Source organism: Schistocerca gregaria, chromosome 2 (genome assembly GCF_023897955.1).
Source record: "Schistocerca gregaria isolate iqSchGreg1 chromosome 2, iqSchGreg1.2, whole genome shotgun sequence".
Classification (NCBI taxonomy): domain Eukaryota; kingdom Metazoa; phylum Arthropoda; class Insecta; order Orthoptera; family Acrididae; genus Schistocerca; species Schistocerca gregaria.
Window position 1 is genome coordinate 948,834,863 of NC_064921.1, and position 22,387 is coordinate 948,857,249.

At 38.1% G+C, this 22,387-nt stretch overlaps 1 protein-coding gene across 1 annotated transcript in view; it reads left to right on the plus strand.

The window, feature by feature from the left end:
* Positions 1 to 21,969, plus strand: part of LOC126335417 (protein IWS1 homolog) — a 107,425-nt gene extending 85,456 nt beyond the window's left edge. Inside the window, exons 7-10 of the mRNA XM_049998693.1 lie at positions 4,205 to 4,367; positions 5,508 to 5,640; positions 12,536 to 12,647; positions 21,703 to 21,969. Of these exons, the coding sequence (XP_049854650.1) occupies positions 4,205 to 4,367; positions 5,508 to 5,640; positions 12,536 to 12,647; positions 21,703 to 21,825 (531 nt within the window). The 3' untranslated portion in view covers positions 21,826 to 21,969. The remainder of the gene's footprint in view (positions 1 to 4,204; positions 4,368 to 5,507; positions 5,641 to 12,535; positions 12,648 to 21,702) is intronic.
* The last annotated feature ends 418 nt before the right edge of the window (positions 21,970 to 22,387 follow it).

Genomic DNA, 22,387 nt, shown 5'->3' on the forward strand with positions numbered 1-22,387 from the left:
TTCTTCCTTGCTCTTTCACTACGACTTCCCTCACGATAAACTTTGGACCTGCACACACAGACAGGTGACGTATAGTAGATAGGGTTCCTTTCTCCCACTCACATCTAAAATATTGTGTGTTTGAGATGGTGGAAGTCCGAGTGATTCTAGAATTTGTGCGGAAATTCTCGAAACACTACAAATTGTGTAGACCTTCACATCGAGGAATGGAGTCACACCTTTACTTTCTTATTTTAGTAGGAAGTGCATGTTCTTATGCAGGGTGTTAATATGCTGGTGAAATTGTGCAGCTCTGCTTCTCCACGCAACCAAATGATGAGTGTTTCATCTGTGTATCACAACTGACGGCATGGACAGAATTGCACATAGATTAAGGCAGTTTGCTCAGATGTCTCCATCAAGACGTTTGCTACTGTCAGAAGACGGAAATGACATTGCCACTCCATTTGTTTGTTCATAATATTTACCTTACCAAGTATAAGTTGACAGTAAACATAACTGCACGAGGTTACAGATATCAGGTGGTATTCGTTCCTGAATGATACTGATAGTCGTCTGTTGGTTCATTGGTGAAGAGAGACGTTTTGCTGAAGCTGACTAATGTATCAGTTTGCCCTGTGTGCTGCCCATGTATAATTTGAATAAAGTGATTTGATTTTTCACATACAGTTGCCACAAGGGGCCGTAATCTACTGGCCAGATGCTTTGCCAGATTTTACAGTGTTTAATGCTAAATTGGCCGATCAGCTCCCAAGTCGCAAATTGGTAGAAGTCAAAGAACTTCAGCTGGTAGTCATTTGTTTTTGACTGCTGCTGGCATTACCTATGTGACAGTATTGTGCGAGGTAGCCATTGTTATCTCCTATGTTGTAATTCACTCTACTTCTTACTGTTTCCTTTCCTTGTGATAAGTGTAAGTAATTGTTCCAGGACATTTATTAAACATTCAATATATAAGATGATTTCGGTTTTGAGTACTAACTACACTTAAGCAGTTTTTACCTCTGTGAGTGACTTTTGCTTTATTGGAAGCGGATAAGGTGCCTGCACTCTGGGAGGCAGGCAGGGCTTGTTCACCCTGCACAGTTCCTTGCCCTGTGGCGATTTACGTAGGGGCCAGGCTTGCTTCCACTGCTCACCACAGCCTCCTCTGGCAGTTGGACAACTTACAGTTACCACACTGTGGGTATGTGATAGCCTCACATTAATAGCTTCCTTTTACAGCTGTTAGATACTCGATAAGTTCTTGGTGTTTCTGAGAAATCTGTGATGAGTTCTTTGACTGTGTCATGATCAGTTCTAGATTTTTGGATTAAGACTCACATCCTTAATCATTTTCAGCATCAGATCACTCCTAAGTTCATTGTAAATAGGATCACTCGACAGATCAGTCATTTTTATCCTTATCATGTAGTATCCATTACAGCCGGGGCATTCCCTTCAACTACTAGAGAACCATAGCGACTTTACTCCTCCTAAGGACTTCTATGGCAGCTCTGTCTTCTTGATAGATATTATGTCTAGGAGGTTTTGCTTGTTGGATTCTGTTTTTATCTTTCCTTTTAAGCTTAATGTTGTGTGACCAGTTGGGGCATCACTTCTGCAGTTCAAATAATTTCTTCTATGGAGAGCCTTGTAGGTGCTACTATCAAGTTTAACATCGGTAACAGCACTGATATTGCTGCCTTGCTGATGGTCTCTGATGGCAGATTTCTAACAGCCTAAGATGCACCCAATCTTGTCCATGTAGCATGTGTATTCGTTGTTAGTTCCTTGAATTTTTTCTTGTGGTGATTGCAGAGCAATCATTTTTCTGTGCAGACTTGCTTGTATGTTATTTTGTTGACTATGTTTCAGTCACCAATAGTATCAACAATAGCCAGAGATACTTCTGGAGCAGCACTCCATCGCTACAGAGTTGTTGGATTCTTACTCTCAACAAAGCATGACCAGCTCATTTGTAGATGGTTCTCACTTTCCTGATGTCAATCTGAGGCCAAATCATGAGGAGTTCAGGATCACAGGGATGTACTGCCCATAGGGGTCTTTGTCAGCAGTTCTGTGATTTTTCTGTGTTGTTTATACATGAAGTAAAATTTTATCTTTTTGTTTTAATCTTACATTCTGGTTGTGCATTAGATTATTTCTGTTCATATGAGTTCTTGGAGCCATCCTACACTGCTGGAGAATGAAAAATAAAGACTTATCAGCAGTAAACTCTTAATATACTAACCTCATTACTTCACTGTTGGATTGTTCCACCTCCTATATTACTACTAACCCCGCGTTTCTTGTAATTGAGATCTAAACCCCTGTTGTTCCAATCATAAAGTATTCATCTCCTAATCCAACTTTGTGTCTTATAGCTTCTACTTAAATCAAAAGTACCCCTTATACCACCATGTATATTTGCTGCAGACTACTAGCACTACATCAAATCTACTACTTTGTCTTACCTGTAATCCCCCACCCAATTTACTTCACTGCAATGCATATATTTCAACCAAACACAACACCTTGCATGACACTATCAGGGGAAATTAGCAGTTGGTGTCAAATTGTTCAGACAGACAGACACAGTCCATCTATATGACTCCAGACTGCCAGTTGATGTTCCTGCCATTTATGCACTCCGCTGATTTATTGTGTGACAGGCATCCATTATATAAGCCCCCTGTTTATATCTTTAGTTGTGCTTAATCTCCTAGAAAAGTTATTTTAAGTTTTCACTGATATTCATGCTCCTAGGCTAGTACTGATGCCTACATTTATAGCCCTGTGTAAACATTTTCTTTATCGTAGAGAAATATGTTGAGTAAGGGCCATGGACCTGTAAGTTCATTCTCCTGTGTGTTGACTGCATCCTCCCGTGTGTTGTTTATAAAAAAATTTTTAAAAAGTGCTATGACCTGTTACAGGTTTCCTAGTGTCTGTCATATGTTTAATGTGGTATTCTTAAGTTTCTGTGTAGAAAATGCTGTTTGACTAATTATGTCTAATTTTGCTGATTTTCAACAATATTATGAAAAGGAAAGTTGCTGCTCACCATTCAGCGGAGATGCTGAGACACAGACAGCGAACATATGCCTATCTGCGGCTCAGCATCTCCGCTACATGGTGAGTAGCAACATTCCTCGGTTGTTACATTCCACCCTAGATTTTCCGTTCCTTGATTTTTGCTGATTTTCCCTTTCCTTAATCAATAACATGCAGTTTGTCCAGTGGACATAACCCCAGTATTACTAGCTGCTGACAAGATGCTGACATCATACAGCCCTGTTAACCAAGTGTGACATATAGTCGACTCTAATGTCGGTGACATGTAAACCCACACTAATATCTTTGTCTCTTCACTGTACCCTACACAACTGTTGCAAATTAAAGCGTTCCTCATAGAATAGAAAAATACAAACATCACAAAGAGTTTCCCAAAGGCACTGTATATTACAGAATTGGATTTTGTCTTGTAACTGGCATTCTGCTAGCATTGACAAAGTGGCTTTCTTGTCCTCAGCCATTGTAACTTGTGTGTAGCCCATGATAAGAGCAGATGTCATATATTCAAGCCATTGAACAGGCGCACAAGTATTGTCCAATCAACAATTGAAAACTTGCAGTTTGGAAAATTGTTGAAACCATAAGTATGTAAAAATGGAATTAAACATCATCTTATGCCCAGATTTTGAGTACTGTTGTGCAATGTTGTGTCATATTGTTACTAGTTCATATTAGCTTAAGAAACCTACAAATACTGCTACATTACTGTCTTAATCTGACTTTTCTTTTTTTAATAAAGATACTCAATGCTTTTGAATTTTTTATTTAGTAAGGGCACTGTATTAATATTTAAAAAACTTCTGTCACCATTTTGTGCGTGTTTTTTATTTCCCATTCATTAAGATATTGGTGGCTTTGTTATGGCATATATCCAGTCAAAGCAATAAGCCAAAATATATTGATTCTTTGGACTGTAATTTTCATTTTTTGTTTCCGGAATGACAAATGGCTGTTATGGTTTATTTAATGTATGGTTTATTTAATGTATGAGTTGGTGACTTTTACACTGACACAGATGATGTGTAGAAATGTTCTCATAGTTTTCTGCTCATAAAGATGTTGGTGTAACTATTACTTTCACAGTATTTTATAACTAAAGTTTCTTATAATGAACATGTGTAAACCTCTTCAATTTCTTTCATTACAGTTCCCACAGATCAGCCAAGACATGCTCAAACAGTCTGGAATTGGGAAGGCAGTTATGTATTTGTATAAGCACCCAAAAGAAACAAAGGAGAATAAAGAACGAGCAGGAAAGTTGATCAATGAATGGGCACGTCCCATTTTCAACGTGTCAACAGATTTCAGAGGTAACAGTTGCATACTGTAAACCAGTATCATAGATAAACATTTGTGTGTGAATTCTACTGTAATTTGAATTGACTTTGTTGTCACATTATAAACTACACAGATGGTATAGTAAAACGATCGACTTTGTGCACAAGAGTTGAATACGTGCTGTTGTATATAGCCTCTTCTCCCTTCTTTATCACGTTAAGAGGTTTTGTATAATAAAGTTTCTGTGTTTGTAATAACAGATTAAATTGTCCATTAGTCCACAAAATAAAGCAATAATAGTTCCTGATTGAAATTATTATGTCCAACCATGACTACTTCATTGGAACCCATATTGCAATTATAATATGAAGCACAGTTCTAAATAAATCTTATTGAGGTAAACACCACAGAAGCACTGTGTGGAAATTTTATATCCACTTGTCCATTTGCATGTACTGTGTATGTAATAAGAAATATTAAAATATTTCATGTCGATTATGGGCAGTACTGTGTTATTGACTGTATAAATAACAATATAGCTGATATGCTGAAATTTATTGAAAAGGAAGCAGTTTTAGAGAAACAAGAGTTCTGGGTAGGAGGGAAGGCAGGGATTTATTATTACCAAATTTTGCTTGAATTGGTAAGATAGTGGGTGGCACCTGATATTACCTAGGTGATAGTGAAGTAGGAGAAGAAAGCTGGTTAGGTTTTATAAACTCAGATTTTCTCCTGTAGGGGAGCTGCCGATGGACATGGTTACTTTGAATGAGTACAGGAGGGCCATGCAGACTTTTAGTTTGCTTAAGAGATGATTTACACAATTAAAATTAAAGGAAGTACTAAGATCTGTTGGATTTTGTGGACAGAAGATAGCTTGTGAAAAAAGCAAAAATGTGAAAAAGAAATGCCAACAGTTAATTGTAAATGCTGTTCTGCCAGTGATTTTATGTCTCTTTATATGTGTAGTTGTATGCAAGAAGTTTACTTGATCAGTTACACTGCAAGTATAAAATCTAAACTTCAGTTATGATGCAGTCATTTGTAGTTGGTAGTGTGTTAAAGGAATAAATTGTCACTTGTATTTTGAATACAGTTCCTCCTAATAAGTATTTCTCTTCACAAATGTACTTTAATTTTAAATCATTCGTTCAATTAAATTGTCTTCACAGCTATGTCAAAGGAAGAACGGATGCAGAGAGACAGTGAACAACAACCCAAGAGACAGCGTATTTCAGTTGAAGAAGAACATTCAAGAAAACAGGACATTACCAAAGCATTGGCAGTTGGAGAAACTGAAGAAAAGTATGTTATGTAATTGTGTAGGATTTGTCACATTTGATTCATTTCATAAAATATAAACTATGTAAAAATGTAGGATCTTATTTGTCTTGTGCTAATATTAGATTGTCCACGTGCCATTTTGCTGTGTGTATCATTCTGTAATTTTCATATTCTTAATGTGTATTAACAAATGAAATTTCAAAAATACTTACGTTAACCCCTTTGACTGCTATAGATATTCTCTCTGCATCCTGTGCTGTTGCTGTACTGCTTGCATAATGCTGCTACCATGCTAAGAGACAGCGTTCTGGCCACTATGAATACTTTCAGCTGATTTTAAGAAAACTACTTGGTGAAAAAACTTCACATTTGCACATCTTACAGTCTGATCATCATCATCATTTAAGACTGATTATGCCTTTCAGCGTTCAGTCTGGAGCATAGCCCCCTTATAAAATTCCTCCATGTTCCCCTATTCAGTGCTAATATTGGTGCCTCTTCTGATGTTAAACCTATTACTTCAAAATTATTCTTAGCCGAATCCAGGTACCTTCTCCTTGGTCTGCCCAACTCCTCCTACCCTCTACTGCTGAACCCATGAGTCTCTTGGGTAACCTTGCTTCTCCCATGCGTGTAACATGACCCCACCATCTAAGCCTGTTCGCCCTGACTGCTACATCTATAGAGTTCATTCCCAGTTTTTCTTTGATTTCCTCGTTGTGGACACCCTCCTGCCATTGTTCCCATTTACTAGTACCCGCAATCATCCTAGCTACTTTCATATCCGTAACCTCAACCTTGTTGATAAGGTACCCTGAATCCACCCAGCTTTCGCTCCCATACAACAAAGTTGGTCGAAAGATTGAACGGTGCACAGATAACTTAGTCTTGGTACTGACTTCCTTCCTGCAGAAGAGAGTAGATCGTAGCTGAGCACTCACTGCATTGGCTTTGCTACACCTTGCTTCCAGTTCTTTCACTATGTTGCCATCCCGTGTGAATATGCATCCTAAGTACTTGAAACCGCCCACCTGTTCTAACTTTGTTCCTCCTATTTGGTACTCAATCCGTTTATATTTCTTTCCCAATGACATTGCTTTCGTTTTGGAGATGCTAATCTTCATACCATAGTCCTTACATTTCTGATCTAGCTCTGAAATATTACTTTGCAAACTCTCAATTAAATCTGCCATCACAACTAAGTCATCCGTATATGCAAGACTGCTTATTTTGTGTTCACATATCTTGATCTCACCCAGCCAGTCTATTGTTTTCAACATATGATCCATAAATAATATGAACAACAGTGGAGAAAGGTTGCAGCCTTGTCTTTCCCCTGAAACTACTCTGAACCATGAACTTAATTTACCGTCAACTCTAACTGCTGCCTGACTATCCACGTAAAGACCTTTAATTGCTTGCAAAAGTTTGCCTCCTATTCCATAATCTCGTAGAACAGACAATAACTTCCTCCTAGGAACCCGGTCATATGCCTTTTCTAGATCTATAAAGCATAGGTACTATTCCCTGTTCCACTCATAACACTTCTCCATTATTTGCCGTAAGCTAAAGATCTGGTCCTGACAACCTCTAAACGCTTATACCCACACTGATTTTCATCCAATTGGACCTCAACTAATACTCGCACTTTCCTTTCAACAATACCTGAGAAGATTTTACCCACCACACTGACTAAAGTCTGATATCTTCACGTAATACAGGATTGAATTCGGTTTCATTATTCATGGTAGTTACTGTGCTGCATCAAATTAAGTAAAGCATTGCACAGAATTTTAAAATGTTTGCAGAGGTAAAAACACGTTCCGTAAACTTTAAGTACTGTTGATTTTAGCTTGTATGTGCTATGTATGAAATGTAGATAAGATATTGAAATTTTACTTGAATATCATTTCATTTCATTCTGAAGTTATTGGTATTTATATGCAGCGTGTGATCGTGTGTGTGGCATGCCCAGTTTTGTTCCTGCACATTGGAAATTGTCGTATTTCATAAATAGTTCAAGAGTGGGGTTTTTTGCAAGTGATTTCATGTCAAGAGGCACATCTGTCTTGTGAGAACCACTCGTAACTTTTGTATTAATCGAGATATGGAAGTAACTTGTCTGCAGCAGTGAGAGGCTGGCAAAATGGGACTCATAAACATGTCAATAGCACTTGAGGAAAAAAAAACAGAAGCCATTTTTAAACATGTCACAAGTGCTTGCGAAGCAGCAGAGCAAGATGAGTTAACTCATCTGCCTCCAATGTGGCTACCGAGCGAGGTGGCGCAGTGGTTAGCACACTGGACTCGCATTCGGGAGGACGACGGTTCAATCCCGTCTCCGGCCATCCTGATTTAGGTTTTCCGTGATTTCCCTAAATCGCTTCAGGCAAATGCCGGGATGGTTCCTTTGAAAGGGCACGGCCGATTTCCTTCCCAATCCTTCCCTAACCCGAGCTTGCGCTCCGTCTCTAATGCCCTCGTTGTCGACGGGACGTTAAACACTAACCACCACCACAATCCAATGTGGCTGTAAGCTTTTGTCAAAAACTGTATTGCTACATTATGCTGTAGAGGCTATTTTCAAGCGATGCCAAGAATTTGCCAAGTATATTAGTTGCCATAATCTTAAAGAACAGGACACATCAAATGACTCCAACTTGTGTCACTGCAAGTTTCAGATGTGCCATGTGCTGTTTCCAGAGATTATGACAGCTGATGTATTTGGCAGCTTCATGGTATCTATTGGAAATCATTGCTACAGACAAAACTGGGCAGTCCTGATTTACCAGTAAATGTTAAATTTTTACAGAAGGTTACAGCTCTAAGGAAAGTGCAGTTGCAGCCTTTAATAAAATCATAGCATCTGTGTAACATAATGTTAAAGAAATTCATTAACTTTCATTATAAATATTGTAGCTTAGAAGTGGCTGTATGATAAAATATTTATAATTACTATCTTAATAACAGCTACCTCTAGTCCTTAAGAAAGGACAATGTTAACTTGTTTTTCATGTTCGCCTGAATGCCGTATAAACAAGGACTATATGTGTCAAGATTGCTTTGTTGTATTATCATTTTTAAGTCACTTTACTTTTGCATGTATTCCGTCAAAACATTATTAAAAATTGAAATGAAAAGCTATGCATGGACCTACCACGAAATGCCATTACTTAGCAAATGTTAATATAGAATATGCAGGTTAAGTAAATAAATTCAGTTTTTTTTTTTTTTTTTTTTTTTTTTTTTTTTTTTTTTTTTTTTGTGATGTGGGAAATTGCAGTGGAAATTAGATATGATGAGACAAAACAGGAGATTGTTTAGGGTAGATAGACACCACATTTCAAGAGTGAAGATGGCCGGTGTCATAATAGATAACAAACTAGCCTTTATGGATTAAGAAATGTTTCTGCAGTATGAGATGTAGATCGCAAACACAGATAGTTGATAATGATATTCCTGAAATAACATCAGATGAAGTATATAAAAACATTTGAGGTATGTAGAAATTAAAGTCACATGGAAATATGCTGAAGCACCAAAGAAACTAGTATAGGCATGCATATTCAAATACAGGGATACGTAAACAAGCAGTGTAGAGCACTGCAGTCAGCAACACCTGGGTAGGACAAGTGTCTGTCACAGTTGTTAGATCGGTTACTGCTGCTACAGTGGCAGGTTATCAATATTCAAGTGAGTTTGAATGTGCTGTTATAGTCAGCGCACGAGACATGGGACACAGCATCTCTGAGGTAGTGATGAAGTGGAGATTTTCCCATATGACCATTTCATGAGTGTACTGTGAATATTAGGAATCTGGTAAAACATCAAATCATTGCTACATGGTCATGAAGGTCAAAATCAGCAAATTTGATCAGATGTGCAGACTTGTATCCAATAATAATAGACAATTTAATGGAAAATAAGCTCGGTGGTTTTATATGGGCTATGGATCCTTCTCCGGTAAGGAAAGAGGGATTGGCTGGGCAAGGTGGTAATGGGGTTGGCGGTGGGGGCAGGTCTCACAGGCATTACGTGAAGAGGACTCACCAGTTCACCTGTTGTGAGAAGGAAGAAAGCCAGAGGTAAAGAAAATGCATTGAAGGAAGTAGGAGGTCAGAGACAAAACATTGTTAAACATTGAACTGGCTTAAGTCCAGAGATCATAGAAGGGATGAAGAGGAAAAGAAACATACTTTTGAATGATTTATACAGTCAAGAATAGGGAGGGGGGAGAGTGGGAGGGAGGGGGGGATGAGGAAGGGAGGAATAATTGAAAGAGGGATGCGATGAAATTCTCGCATTGGGAAACAGATTGTTAATGGGAGTGTGGAGGGAATTTTGAGATGGGAACAGGAGGAGGGGTGAGGCCAGAGGGGGAGGTGGGCAAAGATTGGTGTAAATTGAAACCAGGGGGATTATGGAAATAAAATATATTATAAGTATGCTTCTCATTTGTTAAATTCAGAAGAAGAGCTAATGTTGATAGGGAGGATCCAAATTCCAGAAGTTTTGAAGTAATGATATGATGATGAGTCGCTTGCTCTGCTGTAGTTGGTCTACTTGACCTAAAGCCATAGTTTGGCAGTCTCTGTTCGTTCATACACACACATGGCTGATTATGGGCAATGAAGACCATGCACCAACCTTAATGTGTTCCTACATGGATGGCTATCTTGTGCACTTTGGATCCAGTTCTCATGGGCACCCAGCTGCTGAAGGTCCTTCAGCAGTTCATCCTCCCATTTCTTCCTTGGTCTTACAGCTGGATGGATACCATCAAGTTTTCCCATTTGTTCCTGGCCATATCCATGTTAAATGCTGTGCAGGATTTGCAGTGTAGTTGACAGATAATATGGATGTCTTTGCAGATGGCTCTGCCTTTAAGGAATAATAAATGTCTGTGACAGGACTAGAACATAAGGTGGTGAACAGATGCATGGGAAAGGGCTTGCACCTGTGTCTTCCACAGGGATATGACTCATGTGCAGAGTGCTGGAAGTAGTAGTAGTAGTAGTAGTAGCAGCAGCAGCAGCAGCAGCAGCAGCAGCATGGAGGTGGACAAAGATAATGCACAGGTTGGGTGGGCCTGCTCACAGAACACTTGTGTTTTTGTCCGATGTACATGCAATTAGAAAGTTGAGTGATTTTTCACCTTTCTTATTTACCTGTCTCCTGTTACTCAATCTCTCTCTTATTTTGTGAGTGGCTATTTGTCCTCTTTAGGCCGTGCTAGTTTGCAAAAAAGATAATTAAAAGCAATTTTGAAATAGGTAACAACAGCTATATATTGAACCTTTAGGTGACAGCTTTGAGTGTTCAGAGGAAAAACCGAGGAAAAGAAGAAACATTCTAAAACAGATTTAAGAGTAATGTAGGTGGATTGTGCATCACTGTAACATTATCATTGGCTATCTTTTTAAATTTCCTTTATGAGCTGTCGTGTATGATCAGAAGTTTGTTTTCAGAAAATGGATCTGAAAACTCACAAGTACTTTTATAATTTTTCCCCTTTGTCAGTTGCAGGTAGCAACTCAAAATATCTTTAGATAATGTAATTTTTCTGCTTTGGAGTGATAGCACTAAACAGATTGTGACCACAGGTGATATGGCACAGTCTGAAGCACACTTGACTCATATAGGGGAAGAGCAGGGCTCAAATCCTAATCTGGCCATCCTGATTTAATTTTCTTGCAATTTCTCAAAATCACATCATATGACCAGATAGTTTTGTTGGCATATTGATTATCCCATCCTTAGCCAGTCAAAGCTAATACTTCATCTCATACCTTACTTTGTCTTGTCAGGCATCATCAGAAAGTATAATTTAGTGGTGTCTTTTTATATGTGACAGCACCTGTTGCTACAGACATACTCTTTGCATTCTGCACTAAGTGCAGCTTTGTTGTCCTCTCCTGCTAACCAATTTCCGATACTAGTGTGCTGAGGAATGGCATTTGGCTGCTATAAAGTACTTATCATCCAATTTCAAGACAACTATTCACCAAGACAAACTGATTTTTGCACATCTTATACTGTTATATTTTCACTTGATAAAGGATTGAATTTCTTTTTGTTATATGTCATACTTACTGCACTGCATCAAGTAACGATAAACATTGCCCTACATTTTAAAGAGTTTGCAGAGCTAAAAATGCATTGCATAAAATTTGTGTGGGGTTGATTTTTAGTTCATACTTTGTAGTGTATGAAATGTAGATACAATATCGGAGTTTTGTTTAAAATTGAGAGGAGAACAATACCTCATTTCATGCTCAAGTTATTAATTTTTACATCTGACAGACAGTTGCATGTGACATGCCCATTACTGCCCCTACGAATCAGATATTATGTCATCATAACAATTGCCATATTTCATAAACTATTCAAGAAATCAAAATAAGATTTTTTGCAAATGATAGCATGCAAATAGGCACATATGCTGTGTGATAAATATGTGACTTTTTTTTCCTTTTATTAACTGAGATACGGAAGTAATTTGCCCGCAACAGTGCGAGATTGATGGCTCAAGACTTATACAGGCGTCAATAGCATTCTAGGAAAACCCAAGTGGTGCGGTTATACATGTCAACAACTCCTGGGGAACAGCTGAGCAGGATGTGTATCTTCCCCAGATCGTTGTAGGCAAATAAAGAACTGAATTCTGATCTAAAAGATGGAGGATTATTTTGTGTGTATTATGCAATGCAATTGATATGTTTAGCCTTATGCCATAGAGAACATCACAAAGAATGGTGCTGAACTTGTTTACCAGTGTTCACAACTGGGCACTTTGACCCTTCACAGACATAAATGTGTTATATCTGCTCCCTGTCCAAGCTGTCATTACATTGAACTCTACCAATAAAATAAAAATAAAAAAATTAATTAATTAAAAAAATTTATTTGTTTTCAGGCCTTTGCGACCTGGTGATAAAGGATGGGTAGCAAGAGCTCGTGTTCCTATTCCTTCCAACAAAGACTATGTTAACCGACCCAAGTGGCAGAATGAGACTGACATAAGCAGGGTAAGATGTATTTTTTAATTTTAAAGTAATTGTGAACTTCTTGTTACATTATCAGTAAAAGTGACATTAACAGTGACTTGACACTGAAACTTTATATAGTTTAAGCAAACAGTATCACGTAAACACTAAAAAACTGAGTGTGTTTTTACTGTTTAAATACATATATCTCTGAAAGAACAGACAGCTGTTGACAATCCACAGCTGTACAAAATATTTTGTAAATTAATTAGGTGACTGCGAATTTCTTGACATCAGCTGTATTAGGTATACCGTATTTACTTGAATCTAAGCCACACTTTTTTCCGGTTTTTGTAAACCAAGAAACCGCCTGCGGCTTTGAATCGAGTGCAAAGTAAGCGGAAGTTCCGAAAAATTTTGGTAGGTGCCGCCACAACTAACTTCTGCCGTGGAATACATGTAGCGCTACACAGGCATGCTTTGCAGGCACGAAGACAAATACTGGCGCCAAAACCTCTGCATCACAAAAAAAAGTGGAAGACGAGCTTTTTATTTTATCCGCCCCCGACTTTCGACCACTGCATTTTCATACATTATCCAGCAAAGTAAATGGCCAACTCTATGTTCTGAATTTTTTTCTAGCTGTGAGAAGACATGGTTGCTAAAAGAAACTTTTGTGAATTGTGAATCACATGTAGTATTCTTTTCACCATAAGAATAATACGAATATAAATATTTTGCCATGTATTCTTTCGTGTTTGCTGCTATCTCATTTAAATCCTGTCTGCCTAATAAACTACGAAACTTGAGTGAGACTACAGCAAACGCGGAAGAATATACATATCATGTCATGTTTATATTCGTATTATTCATATGCCTAATTGTAATACAGTCAGAAATGAAGCAAGGCAGTTGACTTATTTGGTTCTTGCTGATCATTATCAAAGAAAGCAGCAGTGTAAGTAACAGCAAATAGCAGTCTCTTGCCATTGTTTCGCTTATGAGTCAATTCCTCTCTCTTTTTTATTGTAAGCCATGGTAGTGCGCACAAAAGCTAGTCTTGTCGCGAGTGGCGACAGGTCGTCAAACTCATTATCAGAATGTGACAAACAGTGTATGACGCAGTACAATAACGCATTTTCAGCTTAGAGTGACGTAAACACCTATAACAAAGAGAACGACACATATCAGATCAAAGAAAAATAAACATTCAATTCAAACCAGACACAGGACAGGAAAAAGGAAGGGTACCCGTGTAAATATGGGCGGAGCGCTTGACGCATAGCAATGGCTACCTGGTAAAGCTTAACTGCTAAGCTTAGGACTCGAACCAAACTATCGTCATTCATTCGACCTAAATTGTGTCTCATATTACAATGGACCAACTTTGTTTCGATTTGGAGCTGCGGCCTAAAACTTTTCTCTCCCCTTGAATTTTGAGTCTCAGAACTCGAGTGCGGCTTAGATACAGGAAGTTTTTTTTCCCTTGATTTCGAGTCTCATTTTTCAGGTGCGGCTTAGATTCGAGTAAATACATCAGATCTACTACCCAAGAGCGACATGTGAAAATATCTGCTGGACTGGGACTTTGATCTCGATTCTTTCGTTGTCTCATTCTCCTTGGTACAGGAATCCCAGTAATGTTGTGAGCTTTAGGTGACAATTTTAGTGCACTATGATACTAGGGTTGGAACTTTTAATAGTGGCAACTATTTATTTACAGCTCATACAAAATAGATACATGTTTAAAAGTTTTACTGACCTTCAAAGTAGACACCAGCATTGTGTATAAACCGTTGTCAGCGATGTGGAAGTCGTTGCATACTCTTAGCAGTGCCAGTTGTGTTGACAGTTCGAATGGTGAGGTCTGTTGCCTGACGAATTTATAGCAGTTTTGAAGCAAATGCCGTGAATTGTTTCCTTCAATTTAGAAATCGAGTTGAACTTATGAGGGCTTAAGTCGGGGGAGTGCAGTAAGTGGTGTAGCCCTTAGCAGCCCCATCAGTTAAACAAATCAGTAACAGCTGCACTGTACGTGCTTGAGGATTGTCCTGCAAAATGATGGTCAGGTTCTGCAGAAAGTGTCATCACTTCTGTCAGTATACTGTTCATTTTTGGACCACAACCTATGACCAGCTTAGAGACAGAAGTGATACCACTTTCTGCAGGACCTGACCATCATTTTACAGGACAATGCTCAAGCACGTACAGTATACTGTTCATTTTTGGACCACAACCTATGACCAGCTTAGAGACAGAAGTGATACCACTTTCTGCAGGACCTGACCTTCATTTTACAGGACAATGCTCAAGCACGTACAGTGCAAGCTGATACTGATTTGTTTGACTGATGGGCTGCTAAGTGCTATACCACCTACTGCACTTCCTTGATTTAAGCCCTTGTGAGTACAACTCGATTTCTTAACTGAAGGAAACGGTTCACGGCATTCACGTCAGAACTTTTACAAATTCGTCGGGCAATGGACCACACCACTCGAACTGTCAACACAACTGGCACTGCTAAGAGTATCCTATGACTTCCAATAGCTGACAACAGGTTATACACAATGCTGGTGACTACTTTGAAGGTCAGTAAAACTTTGAAACACACATGTATTTTGTACGAGCTGTAAATAAATAGTTGCCACTATTAAAATTCCAACCCTCCTATAATGATGTAAGGGACTACGATATAATGATGTAAGCATTGTAACATAGGGAAGTGTGGGTCATTCTGGGGAACGTGCACAGATACCTGAAATGATTAAGGAGACCACTTACGATAAGTGGGAAATCTGGGTTCAAGTCCTGGTCCGGCACAAATTTGCATATTTTGTTATTAGATAGAATATCTATACCTAATGCAGCTGATGTCAAGGAATTTACAGTCAGTGAATTAATTTTAAAAAACGTTTTTATTGTATTTGACCAGTATTATTTCTGTGTGAAAGGACAGACTAAAATGATGTGTAATTGGTAATTATAAGCCTAAGTTGTATGGTAGGCTGCAGCGGAATTACTTCTACTATAGGTATATGGGTGAGTTAAGAAAGAAATGAACTATTATTAGTGGTTGGAGTTAGAAAAGGCTCATCTCTCGTGTCATATACAAAAAGTCTTGAGTTCGATGTAGAAAAGGGTCATCTTCCATGGCGTACGCAAAAAAGTGAAAATGTGTCTGCACTAAGGGGAGGTGAAGAACTTGCTCATAAGAGGCACTGAGAAATGAGACTGTTTAGTGTTACTGATCCTGTTTGATCTGTACAAAGAATGTTCGACAAAAGAAATCTGATAAAAAGTAGAATAGTTTGTAGTTGAAGGCAAGATCTTCAACTACTGATGAATAAATTTGTGTACCCTGGTAATTATTATCTGTTCAAAATTACTTTAGGATTGACAATTCAGGAGGAGCACGTAGAGGTGTGTAGCAGAGGTGCCGTCCCACACGGAACATCGCATAACCTTAACATTTTGTTTGACTCACTCAGTTTCATAAACTACTCACTTTATAAATATGGAACTTGCATCAGTCTGTTCCGCAAGTCTCCACTATGTTTTCATTTTAGTTTTATTTGAGGCAACAAATTATTAAGATGATATACCAGGGTTTCTACAGGTCATGACAGTCATAAAAAAGTAATGGAAATAAACAGGTAGTCATGAAAAGCTAATGAAATTGAATAGGTGGTCATAGCGTTAGTCCCCAAAATGTTGCGCCCAGTAGTCCATATATAGAAAGAGTCACCAGAAGTTTTAAAAATCTTTGTTATCTGTGGTGGACTTGTGCGTCCGTCTGTGCAGGCCATGTTCGCAAAAACCCTGCTACTGTCATTTGCCACCTTTAGAGCTATATGTGGTTACTTTCAGAAATGCACAGTTATTTTGCAAAGTCTGTATCAAAAAATTGCTGAGAACAGTCCTTTGAAATTAAATATAGGCATAGGAGGCTCATGTATGTCACCCAAAGTTATGCAGAGCTCAATTTTGAGTGACAATCATATTAGAAGAACCTATGCACCCAAAAAAAAAAAAAAAAAAACCATGTGACTCCATCAACAGCCGATGTGGAATGATGTAAATTTTGTTCATATTTTGAGAAACAACTGAAACAGTTGAATCCTAATAAAATAAAACTTGAACAGTTTCTGATGAATTTACTGCAGGCTTGAACCATGACTTCATCTAGTTCATTTCAAAGCTGTTATGCATGTTTCATGGAAATGCTGCAATTGAAAGAGGCTTTTCTGTTAACAAGAAAGTTTTAGTTGAAAAGTTAGAAGATACAGTTGTTGCAGAAATGAGTGTTTTTGTTAATGTTACAAAATTAGTGATACTAGCTGTGTAGGATGCTTCATCACTAAGAATAGAAGCCTTAAAAAAGAAGAAATCTGATGAAAATAAAGTGGGTAATCTTAAAAGAAAAACAGTTCAATAAACAAAAGAGCTCAAAGAATGTTTATAGAAAAGGCAAAAGAAGAACTTGAAATGTCAAGTTTAGCTAAGAAATATAAACACCAAATCTTTTACTGTGAAGCTTAACATTTGACATAAATTTTGTGCCTTCAAAAGTGTTGTAATGCCTTAAAGAAAATTGTAAGTTTTCACTACATCACTATGCTAAAACAACTTGTATTTTAATTGATGTGATGATAAATATATTTGAAAACAGTCATACCACATCCTATGTGAGAGTTTCATGTTTTTGTAGCATTTGATGAATGGTATTCTACAAGTCATACCTAGTTACATTATTTGTGCTGACATACAGTTTGTAAGTTGTTATTACATTCAGCTTTTATTTCAAGCAGCTTTTGGGTTCATAAAAAAAAGTGATTTCGTCATTGTACCTCAGTACCTTTAAGAGTTCATCAATATAACTAAAGAAGTGATGTAAAAAGTAATGAATTTGGTCCTCTGAAAATCTGTAGACACCCTTATACAGTTTACCAAAATGCATTTTCTGATGACATTACTGATTTTTTGATATGTGGGAAACATTTTGTTGGTTGAAGTTATGTAATCACTTTAAGCAAATGAAATCTTAAGAATAGCTACATCAGATTTTCATCTACTCCAAACTGGAACTCAGAACATGAGATGAACTTGATGCACAATGTCCTCCACATGTATCAAGTATGAAGTGGACTCGCACATTGAGTACTTAGTGGTCACTGTTATAGTTTCATTGCAAGGAATGGCTCAATATGTTTGTAATTTTTCTGATTCATCTACTTATTTCTAACTTTACAGAATGCGGGATATTTGTTTGTTTGTAGCGGTTTAAAGACATATCATATATAATCCAACCATTTTCAAAAAAAGGACAAAAGCAATATAAAAATATTGAATGTAGCAGTTATTGTTAACAGCAATATTTTTTATGTGATATAAATTGAATTCTCAACAAGAATTTCATATGGAATTAGTTGCTGATAAGGCCGCCTTATTAAAATGTCAAAACATACGAAAATATAATTTTGTTATGGTACTATCACAAATTGTGCACTTCAGGCATGCAGCTGAACCTACCTATACTTCATACCTCTGTAACTGGCACTGCTGTTATTTAATGAAATAATTGTCTCCTCCACTGAATTTTCAAAACTGCTTCATTCTGTCTTGTTTTCTCCATGATGCTCTACACATGTTTGTCTCTGCCTTCTTCCAGTCTTCAGAGATGATGTTCCTAACAGCTTCTTTTGTGAGTGCTTAGCCTGTAGAAAGGGTAAATTGATTATCATTCCTGCCAACATAATCTGTAATTGGGGCCTACATTAATTCTGTTGTGTGGAAATGGCAGTGGTGAGATTGTTAGCCAATATGTTTTTGTGGGCATATAGATTTCATATATGGGGAACTGTGTGTTGTGGAGAGGTAGTGGTTCCATAACTTTCTAAGGTCATCACTTACATAGACTTACAGACACTGAAGCCAGTCAGTTATTTCCTCCTCTCACTTTGCAATGGCAGGTGTTTTGTCAACAGTAACTGAATGGTAAGGAGCATTATCTAGAAAAAAGACAGTTTCCCAAGATTTTGAATTATTGAGTCTACAAACCACTTTTTAAATGTAACATGGGTCATTTCTTTGTAATAACCGTCCACTTCTGTTGATTACAGAGCACGGGGCCATTCGAGAGAGAATCTTGTGAGGTGCCTGCATGACAAGGAATAAGTCAGCCCCCATTGCCATTGTCCCTTTAGTTGTGTCACATGTCCAGCCCTGCTTGATAACATCAGAATTAACCCAGTTTCATTAAACCACAACACTTCATCGATATTCGTGCCATATATATCTTCCTTAAAAACTAGCAGCTTCATACTCCCTCACCATCAACAGTTTGTGGCTGGATCATGTGTCATGCAAAACTGTGCGCAACTGCCTTGAAAAAGACCTAATTCCATAAGGGTGACTATAACTTGCTGACTTTCAGGTTTTCCTTTCTGCAATATTAACCATAAACATGGTGACAAATTGTATACTCAGCAGATGAATGTACATTAGCAAACCGCTTATCCATATCATATTTTTTCCTCAAGAGTTTTAAGCCTAGATACTTTTCCAGCTTCCTTTTATTTCTCGAGCATTTCTTTGCCAATCTTCATAGTAATGTTTTTGTTCACATTCAGAACTGCAGCTATTCTAACAGTTATATTGTTAACAGAGAACAGCAGATCCTCATAGAGTTTTTCAGTCTCACAGTAGGCCAGTAACATGCAAACTGTTTCTGTTGACTGATCTTGTGCATCATTCCCCAGGCCAAGAGAATGACACAGAATTTTTCTGCTCATAACTTTCTGCGGACTTCTTTCTGACATCATTTGGTAGCACACAACAAATGACAGTAACAAATAAAATAATAACTGTTGCATGCATAAAAAATGGAAACAAACCAAATCATGGGATACAACAATTACACAGGACATTAAACTGTCTGAAACTCAAGCACTGTGTAGGTGGGAAGTGTTGTGGTGCCAGAGTGAAGGTTTGGAAATTTCAGCTCATTGCTGCAGCTGCAAATCTCGATCTCATGGGTGGCAAAATGTGGCTTGTACCTCCAGAATGGGCTCTTCCCTACTTCTTCTGTTGTAGCTGTCAATACTAAATTAATTTTGAGCAGACTTTAGGTATCTGATTTCTGTGAAGGATGTTAACTTGGTTGGTTGACATCAGAAAGTTAACTCTTTAACTTTTTATCTCATGTTTAAAACATATGGTTTGTACAACCATCATCCATCTGCAAATGAAGGTTTGTAAGGAACGCATTGTGTTAGGTACCGGGAGTACTTAGTTTGAATAGTTTCACATAGGTAATTCTGACATTTTTTTTTGTCCTGAGTGCTTAGTATCATCATCATTCATTATTGTAGTTAAAATGAATGGAGTGGCCATTGCATGTCAGTTGAGATGAGCTTCAATAATTAAAAACTTGAGCTTTTTGCAGTAGGATGATGGGATGTTCACTGTGCTAAATAATTGTAACTAGTTAAGTCTTTAGTGGACTGGGAAATGCACACAGATACCATCCTTTCTCAAGCAGTACTCTTCCACTTGAAGATTGTAAGAGAGGGAGAGTGTCGTTAGCAGATTAGAGACTCAGATAATTGGTGAACTGTGGTCACATGACTTGACTCGAGAAATAAAGCACAAGTTTTGAGACTGGGCTTAACACACAGTTACAAATTGACAAATGTTTATGAACTCTTTGATACAGCTTTGACTGTTGATGATTATTTCTATTAAAGCAGAATTACTATTCTGGATCAGCCTTGTATATAGTGGTTCAGTCTTTCCATGAGTAGAAACTGTGAGAATAAGTAGTAAGATCAGTGTGTGCAAATCCATACAAGGAACATACGTACACAGTGAGAGAGACAGAAAAGAGGAAATAATGTACACTTGTATTGTAAATTCCTACATGCTGGATCTCTCTCTCTCTCTCTCTCTCTCTCTCTCTCTCTCTCTCTCTCTCTCTCTCTCTCTGTGTGTGTGTGTGTGTGTGTGTGTGTGTGTGTGTGTGTGTGAGTGAGTGAGTGAGATACAGAGAGAGGGAGGGAGGGAGGAGGAGGAGGAGGAGGAGGAGGAGGAGGATGATGATGATGATGACGATGACGGTGACAATTGGTTTCGTGGAGTGCTCAACTGTGTGGTCATCAGCGCCCGTACAAAGTCCCAATTGTTTCACAGTCCAGTCTAGCCAGTGTCACGAATGATGATGATGATGATGATGATGAAGAAGAAGAAGAAGAAGAAGAAGAAGAAGAAGAAATGATGAGGACAACACAAACACCCAGTCCCCGTGCAGAGAAAATACCCAACCTGCCCGGGGAGAGAGAGAGAGAGAGAGAGAGAGAGAGAGAGAGAGAGAGACTTTCAAATTTGTGTGTGTTACTGTTACATTGTAATGATGAGTAGAATAGCAAGTTTGTACAGTGAAACAGAAGACTGTCTGTAGGTTATTTGCTTGCTCTGTACATTGCTTCCTTTGGGCTACACTCAAAACACACGCTGTCTGTAACAACCTTATTTTCAACAGGAAGTTAAATCCTAATCTTCCTTCTTCAAAGCACTCTTAAATTGAAACTGTGTGCCAGGCCGAGACTCGAACTCGGGACCTTTGCCTTTCGCGGGAAAGTGCTCTACCAGCTGAGCTACCCAAGCACGACTCACGCCCCGTCCTCACAGCCTTAGTTCTGCCAGTACCTCGTCTCCTACCTTCCAAATTTTACAGAAGCTCTCCTGCAAACCTTGCAGAACTAGCACTCCTGAAAGAAAGGATATTGCGAAGATATGGCTTAGCCATATCAGTGCACACTCTGCTGCAGAGTGAAAATCTCATTCCACTCTTAAATTGTATAACAATCTTTTCTGATACACATAGATTTTTACTGAATTCACAAAAAAGACAAATTCATGAGCATTGTGAGTCACTTGAAGGTACTGGGGACTGAGTGGAAGGGGTTAGAGACCTCCCTTTTTTATGCTAACATGTACCTGTATGTGCAGTGAGAGTTACTTTCGGTTGTGTAATATTTTCATACAATAATGTCAAAAAATAGACAAGCAGCATTCTATACATCATTGTGATCTGTTTCAGACGACAAAGAAGTCACTTAACAGATTCGAGAAACATATGAAGAACTACCTTGATAACAAACGCTTGAAGAAAGCTCGGCGGGCTGTTGAAATATCTATTGAAGGACGGAAAATGGCACTATGAAGAACTGTTAAAGACTCAATGCCACTTTGGGCTGTATGTGTTCCTTGTACTTGCATACATAGTGTTCAGTATTCGTACTCTTGTTGCATGTGGAAATGCAGTGTGTACTGTAATGTAAATAAAATCAGCTATATTTATGAAATATATGTGTGTGCTTGTAAGTGGAATTTATTACAGTTTATTGTAAAGAGAGATAACCGAGTGGAGTGTGCACTCTTGTCTCTGTGCTTTCAAGTCCCAGTTCAGTATTTTCATAATTGGTAAATGAGTGCTGGTCTTTTTGCGTTCTCTGTAACACAAGGGTAATACAAAATTAACGGAGTATTTTCTGTCTTTATGAAGCATTGAATTGCAGGTGTTGCATTTTCAGCTAGTCAGGAAAACCTAATTTTAAATATATTGCGCGTGCGCGCGCGCACACACACACACACACACACACACACACACACACACACACACAGGATATATTCTGGGTGTCTTGTTGTACCTGACTCGCACTGTGTTGTGATTCACCAATATAAAAACATTGTAAGTGTCAGAAGAAATTATATTGTCTAAAAGT